General features: G+C 28.7%; 1 protein-coding gene across 1 annotated transcript; it reads right to left on the reverse strand.

The window, feature by feature from the left end:
* Window positions 1–135: 135 nt before the first annotated feature.
* LOC111618948 (GTP-binding protein ypt2-like) lies at window positions 136–20,916 on the reverse strand. Its single transcript, XM_023360575.1, has 7 exons — window positions 20,717–20,916; window positions 17,798–17,858; window positions 7,481–7,541; window positions 6,729–6,806; window positions 6,562–6,651; window positions 3,023–3,136; window positions 136–2,952 (listed from the first exon to the last, which is right to left on the reverse strand). Exons 1-7 carry the CDS (start codon window positions 20,841–20,843, stop codon window positions 2,854–2,856), a joined length of 630 nt encoding a protein of 209 aa, XP_023216343.1. The 5' UTR covers window positions 20,844–20,916; the 3' UTR covers window positions 136–2,853.
* Between the last annotated feature and the right edge of the window lie 225 nt (window positions 20,917–21,141).

A 21,141-nucleotide genomic window follows, 5' to 3' on the forward strand; every position in this document is an offset into this window, starting at 1 on the left:
ATGAAGAGGAAATCATCATTTTTTTTTTTTTTTGGACCCTTGTTGCTGTTTGCCTGACTCTGCAGACTTTTCAAATATTTCATTTAATTTATTAATCCAAAATCTTACGTAAATACAAAATAAAATTGACAGAACCCCTTTTAATGAAGAGGAAATCATTTTTTTTTTTTTTTGGACCCTTGTTGCTGTTTGCCTGACTCTGCAGACTTTTCAAATATTTCATTTAATTTATTAATCCAAAATCTTACGTAAATACAAAATAAAATTGACAAAATACCATTCAAAATTAGGAAATTGAAGTTTAAATATTTGAGCAATTAATTGATCATTATTTTTGCCTTTTTTTTATTTTGATTTTGAGCGATATTTTTTCATATATATATCAAATTTTCCTTCTGGAACAAAACACAAAGTGATATATATAAAACAGTTTATAAGAATAAACACAAAATAGATCCGAGACCACGAAAAGTCGATATTAAATTTAAGGAAGAATCGGGTTCACATACAGGAAAACGAACTCGTTAACATAAATAAGCACATAGATTAAAAAGGCACACATCTTGCATATGCAAATGAAGCTACTTAAATTATCAGAGAAAATTTCGTTTCCCTCGATAGATGAAAACAGCCGTGTGATCTAAGTTGAAAAATTAGAAAAGAGTTAATAACATTTATAATTACGTTTATAATTACACTTTTACTTTCTTTAAATGTATGAAAGATAAATAAATTATGAAATACTACAAGCTACAGTTATGAATTAAAGCATATATTTCTCATATTAATCGTATTAAATTACAATAACTACAAAGTTCGATTTTTCATAAACAAACCTTTCAAAAACATGTAACTTTTTATTTATTTGTTTATTTTTTTTCTATCAAACTTCTTCGATTACAACTCTGAAGTTTATTTCTTTAATCTATAAAATATGACGTCGTATTGTTATAATAAAAAAAGGAATGACGTAAGAAGTACTTCGATCACAGCATGTTATGCTACACATAAAAAAAGATGCCGCGCCGAAACTGGCCCTAGTGATCGAAGTTCGAAACACGTCAGTTAACTCTACATATAGAACGTAAATTTATACAACATCATACTAATTGCTATAAAGTGTTATTGTTTATATTATAAAGTGCAAATTTAATGTTCAAGGATAACTATAATATTATAGAAATTTACATATTGTGTCATTTAAGTTATATTTACGTCATAGATATGGATACAATGGATTCGACATTAACTAATATAAATTCTTGTCTCTAGTACAAAACATAATTTTAACAAACGATAGTAATTTCGTGGAGGAATAATGGATAGAAATTACTATTTTTTTTAAAAAGGGTCGCGTTACTTTCGAAAGTAATGCGTGTCTACTCTATTTCGAAGAAAAGATCAATATTGAATTTCACTCTTCGAAGGAGCTAAAAAGAAATCTGCAAATCTCTGTAAACTGCACATCGAGATCTCATTTAAACACCAAATTCGAGCACATAAAGGATAAGGGATAAATAAAGTAATGTGTAGCAGTATCTGGGAGATTTCAACCGACAATTGCCAGCAATGTGTGATAAACCAACACTTTCTTTAAAATAATAGCATCTGATTCCTCTAATGCAGTCTTCCGAGTGTTAAATGAGATCTGAGTTTTCGAATTTTTCACAGATTTTTCTCTCTGAAATAAAAACGAAGACATCTTTAATGCGCACTTTGAAAAATTTGTGAATATTCGATTAAGTTTGAATGCTTTTCAATTTTTAGGTTTTACATATTTTAAGCTATTTATATAAGTGTACAAGATATATATCAACACTTACATTATATATTTACATATACTGTAAAGATAGCAGATAGCTTTTGCTCGTCGGAGTAAACTGAGCCGAATTTTTTCAATTAAAAATCTATTGTTGCTAGTAAACAGGATTAAATACTCATCTAAAAGTTAAGTACTTCACCATTTTGTTAGTTTATTGGAGTCTGTTGAGATAGATTTAACAGCAAAACAAAATGAACAAATGATCAAATTAATTGATGTGTGCCGAAATCACTTTGTTTTCTTGCATAGTAACTAATTAAAGCAGCGAAATTCTCAAAATAAGTCCTAATTTATTCCTTAATTTTAATGTTTAATGCATAAACGATTAATTCGTCCAATTGGGAAAAGTTTATCAATGAAGTGCAATATTTATGCAAATGTGAATTGTTTGTTCATGTACATACATATTTACAATAATTTATTTTAATATACTCTTAATTATTCATAAATATAGATAAACATTATCAGCAAAGCTTTAATAAAAATAAAAGAATCCACTTAAAATTTACTTTTATGATTGAATGTCTTGTATAATGAACGTTCACGTGACGAGATGTGCTAATCGTGTGATCTAAACCACATGACTTTCCAGTAAACAACTTGTACAATTCCTCACTCAGTTAAATTGTTTAATTTGAAAACTATTAAATACGGCTATAAGCAATTTTAATTGTAATTGAAGAGAAGATTTTTATTGGAACCTGTATCTAACGTTAAAAGTTTCATTAAATAGAAATAAAAATAAAAAGGGAATTCTGTTAGTTTCTATATTATCTTAAATACCAGTGTATTTGTGACAGTTTCCGATGGAAAAGTTTCTACGGTATTGACATTACACACCTTTAGAGGAAAGTAGTACAGAATACAGATTCAAAAAAGGCTCTGTCTACTAAACTTTTGTGTATAATTAATACACAACAATACATACAAGTCCCATTAGTTCCCGATTCTCTTTGCAACAAATGGGAAGCAGGCAATAGTCTTTATTTTTTGTTAATAAAAAATATCCACACCATTATGACAGCAAAGACTTAGCAATTGCATTTATAAGTTCCAGCTGCGAGTTGCTTGTTGTGATTCAAATCTGCTTTCTCCCATTGAAGTCTCTCTAATTCATCAAATTTGCTAGCCTGAAATAATACGGTTATCGTGTTAATGTTATTATTTATAAGTTAAGTCAATAATACCATAAAGACTTACTCTTCGTTCTCTTTGTTCCCTTATTTTTCTTGCTAGAGCTATAAAGGCCTCTTGAATGTTGATGTTCTGCTTACAGCTGCATTCATAGAAGGGAATGTCAAAACTATCCGCAAACTGTAAACAGGATTAATAAATATAAAAATACAAAATTCTCCACTACAGAAACTAATTTTATACTACTTGTATTTCGTCGACAAAAGAACGGAATGGGAGAAAATTTCAAAAACTTGCCGAAAAGATTTATATTCGCGCAAGAAAAGCGGCCATAGGGATTGTAATGTTAACATGTTATTATTCTACTCAAACAGCGAAGACAACAATTCCGAGGTCGTAGATAACAAAATAGACAGTCTCGGCTCGTTAAAATGTCCTCTTCAGCTAGGAAAGCGGGTGATTTTTCTTTGTATTTTCTTTCCGCTTGCGCTACAAATCTTGCTTTTCTTCTCCATCCACTTTTTGATATACGACCGGCCTCCGGAGAAAAGCAAATAAGTTAAGAAAAACAAGATAAATTGAAGCGGATTCTTCGCTATCATTCAGTAATTTTTGTTAGTTGGCCGTAACTTTTTAAAAGGCTATTTTATTCATCCCAATTTTGCTATATATAATGATTCACAAACTCACGTTTCGTGACCATTGGATCCCCCCTTCCATTTCAGGCATTAGATGTACAGTCCAGATATTGCTCCCAAAAAACTTGATGGATAACAATCAAACTATGTCTCAATAAAGTGGATTTATCCATTCTTTTTATCTTAACATCTATCTAGAAACTTAATGAAGATAAGTGATCCTCGGGGAGATAATTTTGCACTCGAGAAATTATTTAGAAATATTTCAGAGATTTTAAATTACTTCCAGTTAAGCTTGCAGTAAATGACTCTAAACATAAGATAAAAGAAATATTTTTAGTGGTAATTTCGTTTCAAATGCATTAAAATGCTCTTCGCATTTCTTAAAATAAATCGCTTTACAAAGTAGTCAAAAATGTATTTCTATAATTTAAATCAATTGCTCAATATAAATTCGAACATTTCAATAAATGAAAATCGAAATAAAAATATATTTGTTTATTTAAAAAAGTATTTGAAAACATTAAATGAAACCGGCGCATTTCATTTTAACTGTTCTGTAATAAATGCATCAAAAATCAGAATTTAATATATTTTAGAAAGATACTTTTATTTAGAACGATTAAAATTTATAAACGATATTTAAAGCCGAAAAGAAGGCAACAGGAAAAAAGTTATTCTTTACATTTTCACTCTGATAAGACTCATTAAAATAAATTCGCTCAGTTAACTGAAAATAGTTTTCGAGTACAATACTGTAAATTTTTCAGAAGAATCCATTCCACAGAATCTGTGCATCTGCTGTTATAAAAAAAATTGTGTTCTAATCCTGTTTTCTCGCACTTTTTCTGGACAATTTCAACCTAGATATCGTTCCTCATTATGCAAATGTAGATAGAATCCATTGTGATACGCGAAATCTGAAGCTAAATGTAACTTATAAAACCTAAATAAACCTGTAAAAACTTTCCCCATTTCATAAAATTCTATAAATAGATTAACAAATTTCTAAAGTTACATGAACGCATATAATCTGGAATATCTGGTTTAATAACATAGAATATAAAGATGTAAATAAATTTAATAAAATAAAACTGAATTATTTAAAGAAGACGATTAAAATTATAAAGATAAAATTTGACAAACGTAGCATATCTAAAATCTGAATAAACTAACAATTAAATTATGTAAAGATTAAGATACAAGAAAAAAAAATTAAGATAGACAACGACTGAGATACAAGAAGATTTAAAGTGAAAGAAAAAAATGCAATTTTTTTTTTTATGTTTATAATATAAAAATTCATAGAAAAGAACTCATTTTTCTCTCTCTATTATAACAAAAGAATGAAAATAACTAAATTTTTCAGAGATGAAACTAAAAATAACGGTAGCTTGTAAAAAAATTGGTTTCTTACAGAAAATAACAATAATATTAATCCTGAATAAAATATTTTCGAGTAAACGCTATGAATATCATCGAAACATTTTATGTCTTCTCCAGTTTTGAAGAACTACCTAATGGAATTTTGTGAAAATCGACAAAAAAAATATTAAATGTATTTATAATTTTTAATCAAAATAATGTAAATTGTACTTTGTATTTCCATATTAAGCAGTTTTCTGATAATTTTCTAAAAAATTAAAAGTAGTATCTTTTCTTTTTTATCAGAAACATCTACCATGTATCGATTTAATCACTGTAATATAGAAAGAATTGCATTTTTTTTTATTCTAAGCAATTTAAAATACTTGGGTTATAGAATTCTAGTTTATTCTAACGCTTCTGTAATAATGTCATAAATCATAAAAGCTTGCGACAATAAAAAAAAAGCAAATTTGTATAAGGTAAAAAAGAAAATATTGAGTTTATTTGAATTTTTTTATTAAAAAATCCCATTTTATTTATAACAAATAATGTAAATTAATTTATATAAAGAATAAAGATAATAATCTAAATTAATATTAAAATATCATAAAAATTTTAATTAATAAACAAACTATGAGTTAGTAAATGTTTATTTAAATTTCGTTCATTAAAAATACTGATAACAAAATTACATTTTCTATTACTAAACAGAAGATAAAATAGCAGCATTGATCATCGCAAAATGTTTATGAGGAGGAAATTATTTTATTAAGCGCTAAATTTAATTATTTTGCAAATATTATGAATGTTAATAAGGATACAGAAATTAATGATAAAATTTTTAAACTAAACATAGAAATTTAAAGAAGACAATATCGAACCGATTGGCTAAGTAGCGGCTATTTTACCTGAGGCATCAAGCATTGTATTTTATTATCTATGTTATAACATGGAACGACATCTTAACATGACAACAGCTGTCATTTCTTATTCCGTTAAATTGGACATAAAATTTTTAAACTGCAAAAAGCGTTCGAAATAACCTAAGCAAGAATTCTTTTATCTTAAACCTCTCGTGCGACATTTTCGTGAGCGCAGTACGCAGTACCATATTTATATCGAGTTGAGATTTAAACAGAAATGCAATATACAAAATATATATATATCCCTTGTATATTCATATTTTTTATTGAAAGAATTTATAATATAATCGGATAATCTGCATTCTCGGAAGCTTATCCGATAATTGGAATCTTACGGATTTTCAATAGTCGAAAAGAAGATCGATTATCGATCGATAGGCGCCGCGTTATGATATTATAAGCCATATATAGGCCTATATAAAATTAAAAAATAAAATTCGATCTAAAAGATTTTTTGCTAGAGAATTAATGAGTTAAACCGTGTTAACGAAATTTATTTTGGAGAAATAAATGAAATTTGTTAAATTTCTTAATTACAAGTTTAGTTCTTGAAATACTTTAAAGTGAGGAACGACTTTATCTGTTATGTAAAAGCTAATTAAAAGGGACGAATTTTACTATTAAAATTAGAATTTAGATGGCATTTAATTCATTGCAACTAGTTTTCAACGATTACCTTCAATCCTCTTTCGTATTCCACGACACGTTGATGCGAGGCGTCGCATTTATTTCCTGCCAAAACTTTCACTACGTCGTGGGCAGCATTCTATAAATTTACATTTATTTTCAATTGTATATATATTAAAGAAAAACGAACCTCAATAACGATAACAATTGCGTTACCTCTTGAACATTCCGAAACCAGTAAGACAGATGATTGAAAGAATCCATATTAGTGACATCGTACATAACCAGAATTCCCTGAAAGTCATCAAAAAACGTAGTTATTTTTAATAAGAAATTACAATACATGAAAATAAGTTGTGTAGTTTAAATATCTTTAAATATTTACAATGCACATTTTAAATATAAATTCAATTACTTTAGCAATTTAGCACACCCCATCTCTCGTTGCATTATAATAAATTGGTCTAAGGGAATCTTAATGGGATAATTAGTTCGGCAGAAAGGAATTTAGAAATAATTTAAACGTGGATTTCGGATAAAACATGCGAAACACCGAGTAAAAAAATTGTTTATCACTCCAACGACATAGAAGTTCCCGTTCATTGTCGTAAACGTCAATCGGACATTGCTAATTGATACGAATACCCTTTTATGTAATTATCATCGATCGAAAGACCATTTTTCTAGATAAATTTCCTTTATTCATATTTTATGTTTGGAAACAAAACACCATTTAGATTATTTCTTTTAAACAGTCAATAAATGTCTATTGTTCCATGAAAATGATTTCTGTATATTTTTCATTAGTGACTTTAGAAAAATTATCTTTTCTAAATTTACTAATGGTAAATTTACTAGCAATTAAATTTTCGTTTATGTAAGAAAGCCCTGCGTGTAAAAATTTTAAGTTAACTTAAAGTATATACAGTATATTTTAATTTAACATAGTTTGAATTTAAATGACAGACCATGGCTCCTCTGTAGTAAGCCGTTGTTAGGGTCCTGAAGCGTTCTTGTCCTGCTGTATCCCTGTAAAGACATTAATAATTTCTATCACATAGAAATGCTTTCTTCTTATCTACTTGATTTAATTATCTAGTCGATACTTCAAAAAAAAAATAAAAAATAACGATTTAACACGTAAGCAACTTTTTATTATTTTTTTAATGGCGCAATTTCTTAATTCGCCAATTATAATTTCATTTAATGCTTTCAATTATGAATTTTTCTGTTTTCTTGTAAGACATTAGATTTTTTCCATCTGCTTCTTTTTTCCCTTCTTAAAAACATAAAAAGAACGTACAGTACCTCTACAAAAATCTGCATTGAAATTTCGTGAACGGATTATTCTTATACCGAACGAATATTGATATTCTTTTGCTTTCGAAATAGAAAAGTACTTTTAGTTCGAAAAATCCGGATTTGATTTTTACCTCAATATAATTCAATTATTATAAAAAATCGCGTCGAGTATTCATATACAGAAGCGAAATGGGAGTATAAAGCGCTAATGAGTTTTTATCCCGCCATTCGATTATTTCCACACTGACGTCATTTCCCAAGGCCCATTATCTTCTAGTGACGTCATGTAATATCATCCGATTAAACCCATTTTTCATTAATAGCGTTTAAATAGCTTAACAGAAACATCAAGACGTCAGACGAAATCGTCGGGGAAGAAAGAAACACAAATATTACAAATTATTCTGGAAACTTTTTGTGAATTTCACAGGTGTTCTATTAAAAAAAGTTAAGAACAAAAGCTAAGAAGAATGATTATTTGCAATTTTGTGGCAGAAATTTTTTCATTATCTGCACCTGTTTACTTTATAACTCGTTTTGCCACTTCGCTATTAACAAATAGAAAGAAAAAAAAAATATATATATATATTCTAGAATTTAATATCACCAGGAATTTTAGTTAGGCGAAACAGGTGGTGGCTAGAATAATTTTTCAGTAATGTTAAATAAATTTTAAAAAATAGAAAAAGAAAAAATGTAATGAAAATGTGTAATAGCTCACAAACTTTCGAATTAACAATCGATATAGGTACAATGTAGATTGATATTTAACTAGATCTGTTAGGTTTTTCTGTCACGAACCAGTGGCGTCTGTCTCTCGTAAGTTGGCGCCATTGACTCGCTCTAGACACGGAGGCGTGGCACCGTATATGTTTTCTACATGATAAATAACCAGGTGTATGTCCAAAAAATTCCTCTATCTGCAGACTGTTTGGCGTATTCCGAGTTACGATTTTTACAGAAATAGATGATGATGAACGTATATAATTTTTGTCCGTGCTTTAAACTGTACATAATTGCTTCATCGCTCATCCCATCAGCAAATTATCCTTTGGATAGTAATAAATGAGGAATCGATATTCGGTGCTTATCTGTACGTACAAGCGATTCGTACCCGTTTCGGAGTTCGCTAACAAATCTAGAAATTTAAATTTAAATTGTTTCTGTAGAGTTATTTTAAAAGAAAAACATAAAATACGTAAAAAATGAATAAAGTATTTATTATTTATTTATATTTATTCATTATAAAGGGGAGCATTACAATCAGAAAAACACTTTCTTGGAATGATGCTTATCTATCCAACTTTCGAATAATGTCATAAAGAAACATTCGAGTTAATTCAATCGAATTTTCCCTTAAAAATTTCATTTTATTCGATTTTTTTTTTTTTTTGATAATCTAACAGAAATTTCTTCGTCAATAGAAAATTGTCTTTCAAAAAATTCCCTAAATTATTCCTTAACATCCTAATTCGAAGAAAATAATTCGTATAAAACTCCCCATTAAACTTTAAAAATAAACTTAAGAAAGATTACAAAAAAATAAAAGAAAGTTAACAAGTTCTTCCAATTATGAACAAAGAAAAAACAACGAAAGTAATAGAACTGCGGACATGTTTCTGACTAGAATTCGCCGCCCGCGGCCCAAAGAAAGAGAAAATACGAAGCTTTAGAGGGAGGAAGACGAACAACACGCTATTGGTCGTATCATACTACATCCTAACAACATCACTCCTAGTAATGACTCCGAAACTTCCACGCTCCCGGCCACTCAGGTCACGTGTATTTTACGTGTCTACATCTGCACAATTTTTTTATTGACTCCACCACTAACAAATTTTAATTTCCGTATATTTCTCTTACTCACGAAAAAAGAAATAAAACTCTTCGTTTAAATATTTCATTCTTTAATTATTTTAACATTTTTTTCTTTTTTATACTTAGATAATCTAAACACCAGGATCCATATTTTGTATCCCATTATTAGAGAATTTATGACGTTAAATGCAAAAATACTTCTTCATTTCGGCTAATGATGAAAGCTGTCATGCGCACCATTAATCGATAAAAGAAGGTTCGGAGAGCATAATGATTATTTGGTGGAAAAAATATTCAGTAGTACAAAGGATATCATTAAAATTGTCTTCCTTTCCGTCATATTAATTTCGAGTGTTCTATAGCAAACTCTGATAAATTAACTTTGCAGTTTTTCGAGGTAACAGACTTTAATCCTGTAAATTTACTGGGGATTTTCCACACAAAGAACAAATATTATGGCTAAATTCGAGCTCTTGCATTTATAAAGAAAAAAAAAATTATTATAAAATAATTTTGAATTTAATTTAACTCCACAGATCAATGTAAATAAATTTAGTTAGAGCAAATTAAATTTTAAGCAGATAAATAAAGAAATGTATGAATAAAATTAAATTATTCGCTTTGTAAAATCATTTTTATCATTGCTTAATCTATTTACTTTATAAAGTGTACCAGACATTGGAGTTGCATTTGATTTTTTTTTTCCCCTGTTTTCTTTCAATATAATATCTTAGATTTTCTAAAGTGTAATTTGTAAACATCATTAGTAAATAACTTTTCGCCTGATCTATTCTTTTTTAAGTTATAATATACCGCAAATATTTTGTTTGGTGAAAGCAAATTAATTTCTTTCGTAAAGAATTTTCATTCCAAAATATTCGAAACGAAACAAAAAAAAATAAATAAGTAAAATTAATACTGTATAAATATAAAAGTTTAAATGAAATCTGTCATAAAATAAAAAAAACCACATAAAAAATTCAAGTAAGTAATGTTTCGTTCTCATCAACTCTCTTCAATGATTGAATTCTGTTAAGTCGAATAGCGGTTAAAGTCATCCAGATTTCATTTCCAGCTATTTTCTGCGAGAGATTTACTTCAGGTAAAGAAAAAAATAAAAGAAATTTCTAAGTTTCGGAATGTCTGCTTAAAGATTAAAAAAGAAATTTCAAACTTTCTGCTCGGTTGGTGATGGCTTCTCTTTCTAAAATATCTCCAAGTATATCGGGCCCTTGAGCAAAACAACTCTCGAAAAAGTGAAACTTTCTTGAGATCTACTTATGAATCCGCCATCGACTTATGACTCACATCTTCTAAAAGCCAAACTTTTGAATTTCTAAATCTGTTTCTCTGGGTATTTTTATAATGCATGCTGCATTTCTGTTAAATTACTAAATTTAGATCCATATTAAAGTTATAAAATTTTTTCTGGCGTAAAATATCGATAGAATAAGCCATGAATGTCAGATTTGATCATAAAAGTAGTAATCTTTCTATACAGTTACATGAACAGGATTTGGCCAACCTCGAACATAAATTAGTTAAACCTTTAATATTTTAAAAATTTTCAATGAACTCGTTTATTGTTAAAATTAAACGTGGCTCTAAACTTTATTTTAATCAAATTTTAATTACTTTCCTCTGTAAAATGAAAATATTACAAAGAAGAATTTTTTGTACAGAAATGGGCATCTCTTAAGAAGAAGAGCGAGTGGGATGCGTCCATTTTCTATCTTGGAAAAACAGCTAACATGGCTCTATTAATCATTTAGCCCGGTATTTTGATGGTCTGACCGCTCAAACCTGGAACGATGGTCGCTTGGATGAATGTTTTCGGCCTCTAATCTGCGATGAAAAACCCTTAATAGCCCTTGTTGCCATAGAAACACCTCGGATGGTCCGCATCGGCAAAATTCCATCCCAGATATTTATCAGGCTATCGTCTTCTATCAATCTCTACTCGAAAAATTAAGATTTAAATAGACAATCGAGAGAAACAACGGAAAACATTTTCTAAAAGTGAAAGGCTTCGAGATGGCTATTTTTTTAACTCGGAAAAGAAAAGCAAATACTTTCCGAAATATTAAATATTTATAAGTTTATGTTGCAGACGTCGAAATAATGAAAACAAAAATATATGTAAACTTTTCGCTAGAAACAAATGAAATTTTCGAAGTTTCTCTTTGTTAAATTTTTGTTTAATGTGTACTGGTAAATTTATTTATAAAATAAAAGGATTACAAAAAATATGCTTACAGAATTTATAATGGGTGCAAACATTTTCAAATTGAATAGGGAAGATATATGAACGAGAATAACACATTATTTTGTTCAGAAAATTCTGAAATAATGCACAGATTCGTATGTATGTAAGCTGGCAATATGAAAGGAAAAAAATAATAATTTTTCTTGTCTTTGTTATCTTTCTGATTAAGAAGCTACGAAAGTAGTGGTGAAAACTCTCGAGCTGATTTTTATCAGGAAGAATTTTTCGTTGATTCATCACTTTTTCCTTTGACATCGACAAGTTCATTTTTACGTAGCCTCTTATTCTATCAAGGAGATGAACTTATTTGCATAGGATCAAGAAGAGAAATGTCTCCGAGTTGACGATCGAAATTCGAATATTTTCGTATAAAGTATGGTGTAGATAATAAAATATTTTTGTTTTTATTTTTTCAGCGCATTATAAATTCGATAAAGCTCGTAACTATGTGTTTTAGTTATATTAAGTTAAAATTCCTCTGAAAATTATTGTACTGTCATTTGACAAAAGTCATGTTTAGGAAATAAAAGATGTTATTATTTATTTATAATTAGAATTTTTTCTTAATATTTTTTTTTATCAAACTGGAAATTCTTAGAACACTTTTTTTTGAGTTGTGCTTTTCAGGCCATCACAAGTGTCACATCTATATAAAAGATATAAAAAGTGAAAAGAGATGAAAGAAGAAGTGTTAGAGAGATAGAAAGGATCTGTTTCTAGATCTCCTATACACAATAATGCCCAAACGAATGTTTACTCTGAAAGGATAACGATTATCTTCGTCGGAAATTCCTTTCTATGGTTCTTTATCATTGATCCTTTGGTTCCTTCCCGATAAATATATCCCCAGTAATTAACTCCACATTCTCTACATGCTCATCACTAGAATCTATTTTACAGTTGGTTTACTTAAATAAACAAATAAATAAATCATTTCTAATGTGTTTTAAAAATGAAGCGCCATTGGAAAAAGTTAAAATTTATTTTAAAAGAAAGTTAATCAAATTTTCTTTGAACGTAAACTGCGAATTCTAAACTGTATCTATTGCAGTACAGTACAGTACATGCAATGAAATTTTTTAATTTGGGAATTTTAAAATGTTATATACCTATAAAATTTCTGAAATGTTTTACTTATTAATGGAAGAGATTCTGAAACAATTTTTATTTATGATTATCTTGAAAGGAAAACACAGAAATAGATCATATTTTCTTGTTAAAACAGACATGGCAAACTGTATCTTGAAGATCAAAATTCAGATAATCGATTACCTATCCCGGAATCTTTCAGGAAATACTTTGCAACAGAGAGTGGGATAAGGGATGAATTTTGGTAAGAACTTGAGTCTTTTCTCATCAATGTCACTACGGGGATGGTCGTCATGGAAACTAAATGCATCTCTTTCCGTCTGAAGATGCTGGACTTTCTCTTCTTATCTACTTTCCCGCGGATGATTTATTTTTTTCTAGAACTAGTTTTCTATCTTAGATCAATCTCTGGTTAACCGGTACTGTCATAATTACTTAAGTTTCGTATGGTATAAGTGCATCAATTTATCGATTTAGACTGCGGAAAAAATCATTTTTAATCTAAATTTTTAAATCTATCGGCAGCAGTACACTCAACCGGGAATATCTAAAACAAAAATTCACAGTTGGATAGATAAATAGTTCGTTTTCAAGTTTCTGTATATATAAACACAAAGAAAAACGACCGTATTACAAAATTATGTTAAAATTCCGATGAAGTAATAAAGTCTATGCTCTATAATTCTATTAATCATCAGCATACGTTACATCTGCATACATAAATCTACATTCTACGAATTAAAGTCTAGAAAATATATAAACTCGAAGTAGACGCGTAATATAATTTATGGCCCGAATTTTGTGATAAAATAAGAAGATAGCGATTGGTAAACACGATAAAATTTGTTATTATAAGCAACCTTTAATCTTCAGATAATGAATGTGGAAGAAAGTTTGATCCCCGAATGCAGATGTCTCATAAACATTGCGGATTTCAGAAAATGGCAGTCGCTTTGACAAATATTATCTTCGATAGCATTATTTGAATCTATTAAATGAAAAATAATTCCCTAAATAGAAAATTTAATTAAATTTTAAATCGTAATTTTATTGTCGGTAACATAAATAACTTTTTATAGTAGATTTTCTAAGTAAATTTTCCATGTTAAGATTGCATTGTTGCAAAAGGGGGGAAAAATACATATACCGACATTATAAGAACTAAATGTCATATTTTAATATTATTTTTGCACATATTTTTTTCTGTTTTTCGTTCGTTGATTATTATTTTCTTAACGAAAATACATTTTTCTTTAAATATTGAAGCATTAAATTATTAAAGTTTCAAGTATTAAAACTTAAATATTTGGATTAAAATATGAAAATAATATTTAGTTATTTATCTTGATTCTATGAATTTTAAATATAAATATTAAAAATTCATTAATAAATAATTTAAAATTTACAGTTTATTATTTATTTCCGTCTAGGATAACCCAGTGGATTTTAAAAAAGCACTATTCTCCTTATTAAAAATAGCTAATTTTCAAGTAAAATAAATTTTTTAGAAAGCAATTGGTTCATTTTAATGGCCTGATAACTTTTTCCATTGTAATTAATGTCAACATTAAATAGAAAATAACCTCCGAAAGTAATCGAGAAGTTCTTCCAAGGTTTTTTTTTTTAAGTTTTAGGAGTGTTTAATTTTCATACTTTTTATAATTATTTCAGAGAAAAAGTGCATAAAAATTTTTAAATTTAAATTTTATTATTGTATGATTTGTTGATGATGTCAGAGTTTAAACATTGCCGTAGTTACAGAGCGTAAAATGTTAGTCATCCAAAAATTTCTGGCAAAATCTTTTATGTACTTCATTTTCCGAATTTGCCAACAAAGTTAATAGCGTGCCAAGTTTGAAATTTTGCAAAAATCCGCATATAAAACGCATCCAACTAAATAAATATTAGTCCAAAAAGCTACGTAAGCGATTAAAATCAATACAGGTTGTTTTTTTAAAATTTTGTTATGAAATAAAAATCCCATTAACTAAAATATTTATCCTGTCAACAATACAATTTAAGAGAGTATTAGATGTGAATTCATTACATCACTTTTAATCCAGAAAATACTTAACATCCAATAAACGCATCTCATACGACCACATTCACAACCAAAGATCAAGAGTTAAAGTTAGAAATTAACCAATTACTATTCAGTTTACGTACTGTATGTAAACTCTTATTGGTTAACTTCTAACTCTACTCTTGATTCTTGGTTATGAATACGAACATTAAAGAAGCGAAGAGGAGAAAATGGTGCTGTTTTGAAACTTTAATTTGAAGTCTACATATTTGTCATTTATTCTACTTCTATTGTTCATTTATGGTAAATTTATAAATTTTAAGGTTAATAAATACGTTTCATTTATTATTTTAATGATATTCGCAGACGATTCTTTTAATTTTCCGAAATGGTTGCTCTTCTAAGTACTTCTATCATGCAAACAACATTTGGTTTTTCGAGCCATTGGGACAATAATTTTAAAACACATTAGAAGTATTCATTATGCCCGAAACAATAACAACCTTAAATCATCATCATCATTTATATATTCCGCGAGTATTCGCTATCTGTCAACTGAGAATTTTTTAGTCTATCTCTTGGCTAAAAGATGCAGCGATAGTTTTTTTTAATACCCTTTCATCATCAATCTTTCTCTCTTCGTATTATTTTATAAATATGTATTTTGTGAAAAAAATGGCGATATGACAGGCAGAAATTCTTCTAAATTTATAAAGTCATCCACGAAAAATTCTTACAAATTTATTCTTATTTATATTAAAATGTCATTGAAATTTATAATCTTTGCTTTTGGTCATATTGTGATAATGAAACAAATAAAAATTTAAAATGAACAAATTTTTATCATTGATCTGTTATATTTTCATCCACAATAAAATGCAATATGTAAATTACGCATTATATTTTATACCATTCACTTATATTGATTTCTGTCGATCATTTTACTCTATAAAAATATATTTATACCATTACAAGGTTATTTTGCCTTATCAAATAGCCAATGAATAAACCACATTTTCGTAGTATATGATGGAGAAAATCTATTTATTATCGCTTGAGAGTTTCGGGAAAAAAACTTTAAATTCACACAATTTACACCGTTTTCAGAAATCTTATTATATAAATAAAAAAGAATGACTCGTTCGTCGAAGATAATCGATAAAATTTACAGGAAAATAGGGATGTAGTTAAAGTATCTGTCGCAATTTAACATTTGTATAGCCTTCTATTACATCTTTACAGTCTTTAATAGAGTTTCTATACTTCTTTAGCAGTATTGTTGCCTATAAATAGAGTTCGAAAGGTAAAAAAATTTCTACATCTCGTCACATGATCGATATCGTCACAATTTCAGCGGGGATGTAATATTTTCTTTACGAATAGTTTTTTTATTTTATTTATTTTTTATAACGGTTTTTTTGTAGAATTGATCCATTGAACCGGACATATATTTAATTTTGGATTTTTTTTCTCTATTTCAGTGTCGAATTCGGTTCACGTTACTCGAAAGAAACTAATGGATGTTAACAACGGATGCGCACACGTAGAGAATACAGATAACAACAAACTAGAGATGGCCGTCTCCATAGCAACCGACGTCCTACTTTGAGAACTCAATCTCTAGAATCTTTTCGGCCAGATAACCATTCTTGTTTCATCAAATTTCGATGTAAATTTTTTACTCTTTCTCAAATTTCAATTTTTATAAACGAAAAGATTCTTATCCCACCCACATAAAGCATTTGATATCCAATGTTTTATCGCTTCGAACTCTAATGTTTTTAATCTTCGAGCGATTCATGCCGAGAACTCTCTGATGGAGAAGTTTACCAAAGACAAAATTCAGTCAAAAAAACTGAAATATTTAAACGATTTGAATGACATTTACGAATGATAAATGTAAGGGATGATATCGCATTTAGGTATGTAGAATATAGACTAGAATCTATAGATATAAAGCATTTTTAGAAGATGGATACTAAAAGCCATAAATATATAATATTTATGTGTAAATTATATCGATCATATTTCATTTAAAAATGATAAATACAATTTTAACTTTATGGAAAATGCTTCAAACATGCCACAAAACAGGACATTTAAAGAAAGAGGATTCAAATTTTTATACAGAAATATTCACTATTATTCATCATTTAAACTGTAAAAAAAAACATAAAAATATATTAAAAATCGCTTAGACATTTACGCCTAATATTGTATTCCAAATATATAGGGCTAAAAAAGGCTTTAGATAAGTGATTGTAAACTCATTTATCACGAAAATGAAATTATATTTCGTCCATTTCCTTGCATCTAATATTAGATTTGTGACTTTATTCCCATTCCTAAGTGAAAACAGTGAAAGATTATCACACCAGATCGTTTGAAGTTTACGAAATGGGCGTAAATCTATCATTTTCTACAGATATAAGCCTAAAAAAAGCACAAAATAAAATATTGTGTCAGAAATTTTCCCACACCATCGAACGTGTAGAAGGAAGGAGTTATGTCGATACCTTAGCTATATGAAATCTCTTACCTGGGAGTGTTATCGGCATTCTATATATAGAAAAAAAAAAAGGAAGCAGTCAGAAGTGAATGTTGGTGCCAATCTCTCTTTTCTTTTCTCAATCGAATAGCATAGAGCATCTCTGATTTCGCGACTCATATAGAAAATCCAATCCGAACTTATTTCATTAGGAATTGCGAGTCACATGACTGGGATAATAAAACAGAAGCAGAGGGAAAAAAAGGCGATTATTTCGAGACAGGAAAGAATTCACTCACCATATCTGCAGTTTTACTGGCATCCCATCTAAATTAATGATCTTCTGCTTAAAATCAATTCCTAAAAATTGGAAATAAAAAAAAAATTACTTCATTAGTTACGATATAAATTTTGAAAATTATATTTTGTAATATTGATTTTTTTTATTAATTTATTCTAGTAGAGTCGTATTTAAGTTAAAACTTTATTTAAAACTTGTCATGTTCTGACTTTTACTTTATATTTTTTTTTTATTGGATTTTAAACCAAAAGAAAAATCTAACATCAAAATTCTCTTCAATTATCGATTCATATTCAGAAAGCATTTTAATAGAATTTTTCAAAAAATAGATTTGATAATAAAAAAAAAGATTTTTTTATTTTTATTCCTTAAATTTTCCGAATGAATTCGGTATTCTCGTCTCTATTCCTGAAGATAATGTTACACATTCTGACGTAATCACATTTGCAACATTGGCAAACCGGTCGCTGTTTGTTTCCATGGTGATTGTATTCTATTAAATTCGTCACTACATCACACAAAAGAGAGCAAAAGAAAAAAAATTTTAAGAAAATTTAAAATGTTTTCAAATGTAAGTAAATATCGTTCTGATTGGTCAAATCCCGCATACGACTAGACGAGAATACAAGGGTTGTTATCCCACCAATGGGATGCCTAATGATGTTAAAAAGCGCCCAATAAGATTAATGAAGCGATTTAAAATGATTTAAAAAAAAAGAAAGTCGGCGACGGCAATTAACTAGCCTTTGTCAAATAGCCAACTAACTTGTACTGACACCAAATAGGCCACTGAAGTATTAATATCGGTCATTTTACGACGTAGTAAATCACGTGATGTCTTCAGGAACGGAAGCAACACAATGACATCCGTAAATCACGTGATTTTACTAGCACGTTGATGGAAATGACTTTCTTTCCACAAGGTCGTTCCATTCGATCATTTACTCCAACATAAAAAAGTAAATTCGTACAACACCAGTCAATAGACTCTCAAACTACTCCGAACTGAATTAAAAGAGACGAAATTACGTTTAAATACAATTGTGAAACTTCCGTTCTGGATAAACAATTATGTCTTTCTAGAATAATAAGTTATCTAAAAGGGCAAGAGATATTTTTATCAAGGCAATATACTGGATGATGTTAAGTGATTTTATGTGGAGACAAAAATGAAGCACAGTATATTGAACAAACGAACAGAATACTGATACTTGATAAGGTAATCGAAGAAGTAATTTTCCTATCATTATTCCTTGTTATCTCTCAGAGCTGGTAATTATTTATAATTAAATCTAGACTAATATTACAATTAAGTTTGCAGCATCCTGTTAAGAAGAGGAGAAAAACACGAATAAATATTTTAGAAAAAATAGTTTTAAAATTGTACAAATTTTCGAGTCTATTCGTGAAATGATGTTTTCAACAACGTTAGAATTTTAATTCATTCATTTAAATTCTTTCCATGTTAACTTGTATCGCATATAAATTGAAATTTCTAACTGTAAAATGTCTAAACAGAGTAGCGTATTATTAGATTTATAGTAAACTAATTTTAACATTTTACGTTTAAATAAATATTGTTATTATAATTGAAATGTATTTAATCGCTTTATTATACTGTTAATTCCATTAACATTGCCAATTTTCGAAGTTTATACAATGTTTCATTTAATGATACTGCGCTTATTCAATACCTTCTTATTAATGCATTTTTTTCGTCGAATTTAACCGAAATGAACTTTCAAGAAAAGCAAATTTAAAATTTTAATATTAAAATATGCATGATAAGTATGTTTCCGTATAAAACGATTCTTCTTTGTGGGCAGGTGCACCTTCCGGTCAATAAACGGAAGTCACTTCCTTTCGACGGAAGTCACTTCCTTTTCAAACACCAGACAAATATTAAACGTAGATAAACATAATAGAATAAATTTTTGTAAATATATCAATAAAACAATCTAATTGTGAAGAAACTAGCTTATATTCATACAATTTTAGACGAAAAATGTAATAATTTTAAAATTATATAATCATTTTTAATATTTACCCAACTTGGAATATATTTTATGTAGAATTTATAATGATTTATTAAATTAAAATTTAAGTTGTATTAGTAAGAATATTATAAATTCAAATTTAAGTCAGTGCCTGCAATTCACACTTTCCTGTAAGAATATCTGCTGTTATAAGAAGCAGAACTTTTCCACAACATTTTCATCTTAACTTGTAACATAGCTTTTGTAAATTGAAAGAGAATTTGGTAGAATTTATTATTATTGTTTACTATGAATATTATAGCAAAATAATGTGTGAATTCTATTAATAAACAGAGTTTATAAATGTTTAAAGATGTTTTCTGTTTACAAGCTTGGATTGGAATATTTATGTAAGTAGAGATTGAAGCCAAAAGTAGCTCTTATCACTTCTGCAAATGAAGTGAATTTTGTGTTTGTGAAGACCCTCTAAACGCAGTTGCCTTTAACCTCCTAATCTAAGTCAACAGTTGATAGAATTGATCGCATGTTCTCCCCAAACCTGATTATATGTTCTCGTGGAAGCGAACAGAATTGTATTATGAAGCGTAAAGTCCGATGAATCATCCTCTTTGGCTGATTCATACAGTAAAGAATAAGGAACTGTAGGGTAAAAATCTGTGTCACGTCTCTTTTCAGAGCAGCTGACGGGTGATTCAGCTCTTTATTCGGGCAAACAATAACAGGAAACATACTATTATTTATTTAAATATATATTATCATTAGATAAAATTTGCAATTAAAATAAATAATAAAATAAAAACTATTATATTGATGTGAAGACGATGCGAAAAGTTCGGCATCTTCTCCGCATTATTTTTCTTCGCACCACCATAAACATTACCATTAAACCGGCTGGAAAATAAATAAAAAAAAGAACTCACCGATAGTAGATATGTATGTATCGTAGAATCTTTCATCGCAGAATCTGTGAACGATGCATGTTTTACCGACGTTACTATCCCCCAATACCAGTATTTTATATGTAGCTGCGAAATCGACGGCCATCATAGACAGTCAGCCATCAGGCATATCAGTCGCTACAGGATCCAACCTGGATCAATACGAGGCCTGTGACGTCATTGCTCAGAGGCGCCACTCGTTTTATTCCAAGTGAAAAATTCGAATGCAGCCTAAAATATTGCACACAACACTCGAAATATAACGCGTTACGTTTCTATCTTTCTATGCAATACGCTTATCACACTCGCTATTCTGACCTATATACTCGTATATACAGTACGTAATTAAACCGGAATGCGGTAGACGTCGGCAGAATTTCGTAAATTCATTCGACGAATGAAAGAAT

The sequence above is a fragment of the Centruroides sculpturatus genome, unplaced genomic scaffold (genome assembly GCF_000671375.1).
Source record: "Centruroides sculpturatus isolate CEXI.00-Female unplaced genomic scaffold, Cexi_2.0 scaffold66, whole genome shotgun sequence".
Lineage (NCBI taxonomy): Eukaryota > Metazoa > Arthropoda > Arachnida > Scorpiones > Buthidae > Centruroides > Centruroides sculpturatus.

Bases quoted from the DNA above. Each gene is read 5' to 3' on its own strand.
- LOC111618948 (XM_023360575.1), bottom strand. From the start codon at position 20,843: ATGATGGCCGTCGATTTCGCAGCTACATATAAAATACTGGTATTGGGG. The intron at 17,859-20,716 runs GTGAGTTCTTTT...TCCAATTTTTAG, and splicing joins TACATACATATCTACTATCG to GAATTGATTTTAAGCAGAAG. The intron at 2,953-3,022 runs GTAAGTCTTTAT...GTATTATTTCAG, and splicing joins GGGAACAAAGAGAACGAAGA to GCTAGCAAATTTGATGAATT.